The sequence below is a fragment of the Corticium candelabrum genome, chromosome 5, assembly GCF_963422355.1.
Source record: "Corticium candelabrum chromosome 5, ooCorCand1.1, whole genome shotgun sequence".
Taxonomy (NCBI): domain Eukaryota; kingdom Metazoa; phylum Porifera; class Homoscleromorpha; order Homosclerophorida; family Plakinidae; genus Corticium; species Corticium candelabrum.
The window spans coordinates 2,831,942-2,840,867 of NC_085089.1; the positions used below are offsets into that span (position 1 = coordinate 2,831,942).

The 8,926-nt window shown below is 41.0% G+C and overlaps 1 protein-coding gene across 2 annotated transcripts; it reads left to right on the forward strand.

The window, feature by feature from the left end:
• Positions 1-4,369: 4,369 nt before the first annotated feature.
• LOC134180295 (uncharacterized) lies at positions 4,370-7,855 on the forward strand. Of its 2 annotated transcripts, none has more exons than XM_062647422.1 (5): positions 4,370-4,583; positions 6,536-6,593; positions 6,653-6,714; positions 7,506-7,559; positions 7,609-7,855. In XM_062647422.1, exons 1-5 carry the CDS (start codon positions 4,386-4,388, stop codon positions 7,639-7,641), a joined length of 405 nt encoding a protein of 134 aa, XP_062503406.1. In that variant the 5' UTR covers positions 4,370-4,385; the 3' UTR covers positions 7,642-7,855. The 2 variants fall into 2 exon arrangements, with proteins under 2 accessions (XP_062503406.1, XP_062503405.1); XM_062647421.1 differs by having other exon boundaries at positions 7,620-7,855.
• The last annotated feature ends 1,071 nt before the right edge of the window (positions 7,856-8,926 follow it).

Here is an 8,926-nt window from a genome sequence, read left to right on the forward strand (position 1 = left end):
ATCTATTGTAAGTTGTTGCTAGAATGTAATTCCTACGCAGACTTCGACGTCCGCTGATAGCTAGCTGCGAGGCCACTTTTTGCCAGGCGTTTTCTCTTGCACTGGCGTCTTTGTAGGACTTCGATCCTACCTGCCAGAGCTTCTAGCGGCGTCAATGAGCAGTTCGAAATCCATTATTTACACAGGCTTTTTACACGCTGATTGGGTAACAGTACCTAATCCTGTTGCAGTCCGTCAACTTCGATGGAGCGGACAAAATAGAATTGATTCTATCCGTCAACGCTCCGTCAAGCAATCCGTCCGTCGTCGGTCTTGATCTGCGTCATGGATGTGGTTTGACGGATCGTGACAGACAGCTCTCCGTCGCATATTGTGAACCAAGCCTTAAATCTAGACATGCAGACACGATCCCGATGGGAATTTGTTGTCTCTAGGTTTTCTAAACAAAGATAGCGACATACACGTGCAAACTACTGTGCTACAACAATCCAGCTACAGAACTACTTCATACTCAAGCGCATAGAGTTTGAAAACTCTATATCTACAATTCTCATGCAGATTGGTCACATGACTGTACACTTGCCCAGATCCACACCAAACGAGTTGTCGAGCACAGAAATACCGATCTTGCGGCCCACCTGGACACCGACTCCAGCTACTTTTACGCTCAAAGAGTCGTCTTTGATATCTGCTGCAGTTGATACTCCAAGTCCTAGATGGAGATCGAAAATGGAAGCATGGCAATCAGCCAGTGTGAGTCCAGCGTTACCCTCGACGTGGAACGAAGAGTAACTGTAGCCTGCGTCTGCGCTAAAGAAGTGAGCATCGACCTGTTCCATGGCGGTCTTAGCTCCAGGACCAGTTCGAACGCGAAAAGCCCCAACACCTGCTGTTACTGTAAAGGCAGGTCCAGTCAGGTTCTTGGTTAACTTGCACACAATATCGACGTACGCCCCGTCATATGTCTCGCAATTCACCCATTCGTCACCGGCTCGTGCCAGTATCTTAGAAGTAAATAGTGGCATTTTGTCGTAATCAGCGGCCGTCAGAATGTCTTTGGCATCTTTCTGCTGTAAAGTTGCGAGAAGCTGAATCTGAAGCAACAGCCATAGCGTCTGAATACTGTATGAGTGGAATGCAGAATGCACGTGACTGAAAAGGTCAATACTAACTTCCTTACTAATGAAATTTACCATATGTGGCACGATTTGCGACGCACCAATTTGGCACTAGCCGCGTCCCCAGCCAGACTCACGTGAGCCTGGCACTGTTTAGCACCTAGCTGTTCTGGCGTCACAGTGATTCCAATGTGCAGGGGCGTACGCAGAGGGGGTTCGAGGGGGTTCGGACGAACCCCCTCTAGGCGGTAGGTAATGGCGGAATTCGAATTAGGCAATGCCGCATGAGCGCAACTACACAGCACCATTACATATGGGGACAGCAGAAGACACAACGAGACTCCCGATTTTGGATACATTGAAATTATCTGTAAAAAATAATATAAATCTATAAAGTAGTACAGCACTTAACTTTTCGGCAACTTAGTTACGAACCCCCTCTAGAGAAATCCTGCGTACGCCCCTGATGTGACTCTCGTATTTTGCGTGATTCCCATACATGCATGTTGATTTGCGATACAAAAATATATCAAGCGTTTTGGAGTCACGGTGATTCCATCGTGACTCCCTATATTTCGCGTGGACTTATAATCATTTCTTGTGATTACTTGTGACTCCCGTGACTCCCAGTCATTTCTTGTGATTTTGTGACTTCCAGTCATTTCTCTGTGATTCCCGTGACTCTCAGTCATTTCTTGTGATTCCCGTGACTCCCGGTCATTTCTTGTGATTCCGCTGTGATTCCCGTGACTCGATGGCTAACAATAAATCCCAGGTGAGCTCGTGCGGTCTGACGTTATCTCTGGCGTTGAATCTCTCCTAGAAACCAGATCCGAGTCTAATTAGATGTCGTAAATACTCATTCATTAAGTTTTAGCATCTCGTTGTGTTAAAAGTTTTAAGGCATTGATATCTATGGAATACGTTGGATGGCAATTGTTCTCAGAAAAACCTTCTACTTCAGAGCATGATATCGACATGCAGACACCTAAAATTGTCAAAATGTACAGGCAGGCATGAGTGATATTATTGTAATTACGTTTTAGCACTTTCACACGACAGACAGCGCCGTTGGTTTTGTTTTGTGATTTGGACATGTATGCATGCTCTAGGCATTGAAGGTGTTGCATGCTTACCCTGTTGCAATTTCTCTGCATAGACGACGTTGGCAGTAAACTTCTCCACTTGCTCTTACCAATACTCGTCCTTCTGTACTTTCCATCAGCACTAAGGCTGTAGAGAGGTGATGCGCTGTAGCCAAAAGTGATCCATCTGGTCGTTCCACCTACTTTCATTCCCAGACGAAGTTCAGTAAATGGTAGTGTCCAGTACGTAGCCAATTTTGCTTCTTTTTTTTTGTCATCCAAATCCAAGTTGTTTGATTGAAATGTCTCCTTGTTCGACCACAACACGCTCTCGTAGGTAAACGTCTGCTTATTTCCATCTATTTTCATGATCAAAGTCCAACCTTCACTGGCATCACAAAATATCTGTAGTAAACAGAGTGTTCGTTAATGAACTAGCAGCAATTGGGGTGTAATTTAAATTATTTAATTAAGTGTATAATTTTTGACCGGGAATGATGGATCACATCATCACTAGCAGGTAGTTTAATCCAGTATTGTCCATTGTTTGAAGATGATTTGTGTTTGAGTAATATTTGCGTACATGACGATGCAGGCCACAGAGCCGATCTGCCAAGTTCTCCTACTAGAAGAAATGTCGACCATTTGGTGCCGTCACAATAACTCGAGCTCTTTCACTTTCTTGTTGTATCTCACCATTCCTTCTCATACATAATTTTAATAAATTTATAACTGTTTAATTTTTAGATTATTTTTGTAATCTTTACCTTCTCTTATTTTAGAGCGTTCGTCCAGACGAAGAGTTCTCGGCGGTCCACTTGGCCCGAGTAGACCTCTTTCCCGCGCTCACCTTGGATGCCTTTAGGGCCAACTTTACCGCTTACACCCTTTTCACCTGCAGTAACATGATACTATTTTATTTAATTAAATTAAATAATTTGAAAAACAAGTATTCAAAATTTTACGTTTACTATTTCTCATCTTATTAAAATCTCTTTTATTGTGAGGTAGAATATTAATGACTATTGGGTCACGTACTTTAGTTAATTAATTAAGAAATTACAACTAATTCAAAAATGAGTGTGCTTGGGTCGATTTAGAATTTGGAGTTGTGTGTTGAAACATAAAAGCAAATGTTGAAATACCAAATGTTAACAAATTGACTTTTTCAGCGTTAATTCAAGGACAACTTAGAATTTTGAAATTCTAAACTTTAAATTTGATCGCTCTCGTAGTATGTAATAACTACCTTTGTCTCGTTTTGGTCTTTCTTTGCCAGGAACTCCAGACATGCCAAAAGCGCCAGGAGCACCTTGAATACCAGATACTGTAAACGACGTTAGTTCAAGTTGCTAGAAACTGTGATGCCTAGATAAGAGAGAGTTGTTGTGATCTTAACGGAGCAGCAACCATTGCTACAGTCCTTGATTCCCTAGAGTAAAGACAACTAACTGTTACAACAACTCATGATCAGTCCCACAAAGCATTTCATATTTATATTTGAATGAAGTGATACCTTAGTGCTTGCCATCTTCTCTGAATCTGCCCTTACGACTACTAACAAGAGCACAACTTGTTGAATTCGCTGCATGATGATGAACGAATCAGAGCGTCTGAGCGGTAAACCTTTTCAAATGTGGTAATGATGAGAACAGGACCCCTTTGCATTCAACAAACTCAAGAACTATTCCATATCGATGGTGGTTTGACAACTTGACCGCGTATGAGTTACTTTTTCTCCTGCCATAAATCTTTGAATAATAAACCTTATTACCCTTGGCCACACGTAGATAGTGAGCCCAAATTGGTGCAACTTGGGCTTGTGTCTTGCAGTTTTTCCATTTGGTGCATTAGGTGATTGTTTACCTTCTTACGCAAACCTTGTCCCATTGGTATTGCATCGTCCTGACGTATGCTTAAGATATTTGTACCAAAACAGTCAGTAGGTCCCCAGTGGGGATGGTACCTAAGTAGGTAAATATTCATTGTCGATGACTCTCTTCCTGTACCAAAACAATAGTAAACGTTCATCAACAGACCAACAAACAGAAGGAAAGGAAACAGACAAGTGTGACAAGCCAATTAATTAAATTAAAAGGGAGCAGCGTAAGCGCGGCGGTAAAGTCTGGCTACGCGAGACTACTCCTAGCCCTCGCATGTGGTGTGTACATACGGGCGCGGCATGATTGTTGGCGGGAGGAGTATGTCTGACTGTACGTATAATCGACAAGAGCTCGTCAATGAGACGATTGCGGGACTTACGAGCAAAGTAAATAGGTTTCGTGACGCAGTGAAGGACACGACTGCCGCCAGGAGAGACCAGAAATGTCGTTGCCGCAAGGAAAAGGCGCGAGAAGTGGCAGCTCTTGGAAAAGCAATGGTAATCTGTTGTCTGTTGTTGATTTGTTTATTCAATACAATATTACCTAGTAGGACTCTCAGATTTTTTCAAGAACTAACCATTTTCAAACGATCTGAAGACTAAAATCGAACTTAGTAAACGTGTATGTTTTACCAGAGAAGTTTAGCTCCATGTAAAAATGCTGCTATAACACCCAAAAATCGAGAATTCTTTTTCAGACTATAGTTGGAAAAACATCCAACACTTGGAAAAACCTACACAGAAAATGGTGACCACCCATTCTTGCCTTGTTTAAAGATGATTCTGGAAGAACATCACCATAAATGTACCCGTATTACTGCTACATGTATGCTGACTGGCTCACTACAAAATGTATTTTCTAATTTACCCAAAGTTTTATGAGAGATCCACTGGTGCACATATTTATAACAGACAGTGGAACTATATTCGTATTATCATGTAATGAATTGAAGACGTTATTGAAAGATTGTGTGTGTGTGTGTGTGTGTGTGTGTGTGTGTGTGTGTGTGTGTGTGTGTGTGTGTGTGTGTGTGTGTGTGTGTGTGTGTGTGTGTGTGTGTGTGTGTGTGTGTGTGTGTGTGTGTGTAACTCAATTGGTTAGAGGGTGCATTTGGAGAATGGAAACAGCCGGGACCTTTGGGTCATGAGTTCAAGTACAGGATGGGCACAGGCGTAATTCCCTTAGGAAAGGAACTCACACACAATTGCTTCTCTTGACTCAGTAGTATGAATGAGTACCTGGCCATTGACTGGGGTGGACAAGACCGCTGGCTTGGCAGAACATCATGCAGTAGACGGATATGTGTAGGCTTGAGGTCCAGTCTTGAGGCTGTGCCAATGTCAGTGCCTTTGGATGCTCTGGCCAAGCACCTGGGGTACATCAGCACAGCTTAAAATTCTGAGTAGTGCCGGAGGCCCCATCTAGAAATAGGCTGGGTGCTATTTTCAGTAGCCCACTGGATTGCGCGCACGTGTGTATGTAAATCTGTCTGTTTGTTTGTCTGTTTTCTGTTTGTTTGTTTGTTTGTTTGTTTACAGTGTATATGTTTGTGGGTTGAATCCATTCTTGATTAAGTAACAATGAGATTTGTACACCTTTGGATTTTAGACATTGCTTTGGTCATGTTTTAATTGTCTGAGGCAGAATAGCCGGATAAGAAGCCTGTTATCACTCAATTTAGCTATGAGACTTTGTAAAAATTACATGACTTGGTGAGTACCGTAACTAGCAGAGTATGCTACGGTAGTCGCTGAGTCACATGACTTTACAAAGTGTCATATTCATAATATAAAGCTTGAATGACTTCTGACTTGTGACTATGTACGTTTGTGGATGTGTGGTTGGCTGTGTCTGTCACACTCAGGAATGTGCCACACCCATAGTACGGTCCAATCACCTAGCAGTGTTTTTGTGATTGGTGATCAGTACATTGCAATCACAGACAACAGATGAACTACCAATCAGACCCATCAAACATTCATGAGAGAGCTTTTTACCAGAACAGTGTAATCCATGTTTGCTATTATCAGGTCTTTTCGGAATCAACAACAAAGCCTACCTGTTTGCATATGCTAACCCTAGGAAATCATTGATTTGTGGCGTTTGTGCCTTATATGGGAACCTAACTTTGCACAACCAGAAGCGACTTGTGTGTCTCGTATGTGATATCTCTTTGGCTACGTCTGAGGTGATTTAAACGATTTTAGATAGATTTTGCAAGTAGTGGACTTGGAAGCAAATTGGTGTCAAAATTCGTAATACTTCGCGACAATTCTATCATCATTTTGCATTGATTCTATTGAAATAGAAAGACTTTAACATTGCAGCATGTTACATTTTGTCTTGTCAGACCAAGAAGTTTGATGTTCAAGACAAAGCTTTTTCTTTATGTCTAGAGACTGAAAGAATACAATGCATCATGTATATTACCTGTGTATCTGTTTTGCAGGAGAGCTACATTCCAGTCAATTGTGACAGACCAGAATTGGTAATCTCCAGTGGAAGAAGTCAGTGTACACTGTAGCTAATTTGCAGTACTTGTGTACTGTCAATTTTTATGTTACAGATGCAGAGGATATGCTTGACAGAGCAGCTGAGATAGGTCAAAAGCTTTACCAGTCTACACAGGTAAAAGTAACTACAGTACACTGCTAAAGCATAGCTTTGTCCCCAGGCGTTCGCCTTGCTCCTCCGTGCAGCGCTCGTGCGTCACATGACCAGGCTGACGTCACAGCATCACTTGTCAGACCAGCGAGGCGAATGCCTGGGGACGAGGCTAACTACAGCACATTCTGCTTGCTTTGATATAGCACATTGCTTACCAATTTGATGATGAGGGGAAAATAAGATCAGGTTAACTGTTTGATTATGAAATAATATTTGAACATCATCCTCATGCTTCATAATGCCATTTCTTGTAAGAGAAAACCACTGCAATGGGTGGTGGGGATGTAAGCGTTATTTTGCTAATCTGGGCTCGTGTTAGATTTGCTTGCTTTTCTTGCATTTAATTTGGTCATTGGTTCTATCGATTACAAAGTCATACCATGCAATCTGTGCATGTTCAGTATGAGATATATGGTGCTGTGGTATTATGGCTCAGTGGTTGACAGGAAGGAAGAGGAAGAAGTATGTTGGTTCCAAGAACCAGTTCTAACATGTTTTGTCAGCTGTCTGTACAGCATAGGCAAGTTATTGAGGCACGAGCCTTTACAGTACCATGTGTTGTCCTGCATCTGCAACATACATTTGTTTATTCTAGTGTCTAAATTGTTCTTTAAAATAGCAGCTACATGCTGTACCAGATTGTACTGGGAGGTAATTATCTGGAAATGTTATGCCCTATTGCACACATTATATTTCAGTTATTGTAATGAAATAGGTTGTTGAGAATTGTATTTTTCATATTTCTACTTTAGAAGTTGCATCAGTTACATCAAACCGTGAGTGATCTTGAACTAGTCCAGCAGCAAGTACTCTCACAAAGTAGTGTCTGTTATTTCGTACTTGATGATGTTTCAGGATCTGTTTAGATTCGACACAAAACTACACTAGAAGATGGCAACAACAGTGAAGTGCCTAAACAGCAAGACAACTAACATAGCCTACTTGTCCTTTTGGGCAGTGCTAAGCTTATTTATTTTATAATTTGTGCCATGTAATTTAAATTAAGCTTGAAATTGCAATTGTAACCTTTGAGCTATTTTCTATGGTTTGAAGATAGTTCAAGTGTAAGTGCACTTTACGGAATACTAACAAGATATATAGACTCTGTCCTGTCCATGGTGCAATCTGAGTGCTGATGAGTTGGGTGTATTTAGTTTGGATACTAGCGCGGAGATCTACATCTCATATACTAAAACTTGCATGCATGCGCACAGTGCTAAAGACAGGAAATTTTTCTAGTTTTCTTCATCTGACCTACTAAATGTATCAATAAACTATGTAATTCAGCTGTTGTGTTGCCACTACTTTGCAGAGATTGCAATGAGGCTATTGCTATTTGCAAGCAAGTGATCTTTGAATGGGATCACTTCTTAAGCTTTTTGGCTAGCTAGTTGATTGTATTCTCAAGTGTAACAGCTGATGCAGTAACCAACATCTGTACCTCATACTTTTACAACATCTACAATGGGCAATCTACTTCTGCTTATTTAATTCATATGGTTGCTGTGAATCTTATATGGATACCTTTGAATTTCATAATTTTTGAAGTTTAGACAGAGATCATGCAACGCTACTGAGACTTGGGAAATGTTATGATTGCACTTGACACCTAATTGCCATTAGAGTAATGTGCAGTGTTAATTAACATTTTGTACCATTAAAGTTTTAAATAGTTTAGTTCATAATTTGATTTTCAAAAAATATTACGTTCTAACTAATTGTTGTTAGTCGGGGCTAATGAGGCAACTTCTGCAGCAGGGGTCGTGGGACATTCCTTAGCGTCAGACATCTAAAAAAGTAGTCCCCACAGTCACAAACCGGAAGTGAGTTGACCCTACGTTTTACGTGCCCCGTTAAGTCACGTGGCTTTTCTCGTTTCTCATGGCTCATAGTTATATAATTTCTATTTCATTATTTTTATTAATTTTTGTAGCTTGTCTCTGATGCCTTTGCAGTTACAGTTTTGAAGTGTCACTGATATTGCATTTTTGATTCAGTCTTCTATTGTTCTCTCCTTTGTCATCTCGTGTCTTGCCAGCCAATTTATTTTTAAAAATTGTCTGTCTACTTGTCTGCCTGCCTGTTCTGTCGGTCTCTTCTTGCTAAACTTTATACATTTCAGTATTGACCATGTAGTCGTGTGTACGTTACCGAAGTCAGTATCCTTCATTTG

What these genes read in the sequence shown, in the direction of transcription:
- LOC134180295 (XM_062647421.1), top strand. Translation starts at nt 4,386, where the DNA reads ATGATTGTTGGCGGGAGGAGTATGTCTGACTGTACGTATAATCGACAA. An exon ending in GGTAATCTCCAGTGGAAGAA is followed by an intron (nt 6,594 to 6,652) that starts GTCAGTGTACAC and finishes TTTATGTTACAG; the next exon opens with ATGCAGAGGATATGCTTGAC. An exon ending in TTGAACTAGTCCAGCAGCAA is followed by an intron (nt 7,560 to 7,619) that starts GTACTCTCACAA and finishes GGATCTGTTTAG; the next exon opens with ATTCGACACAAAACTACACT.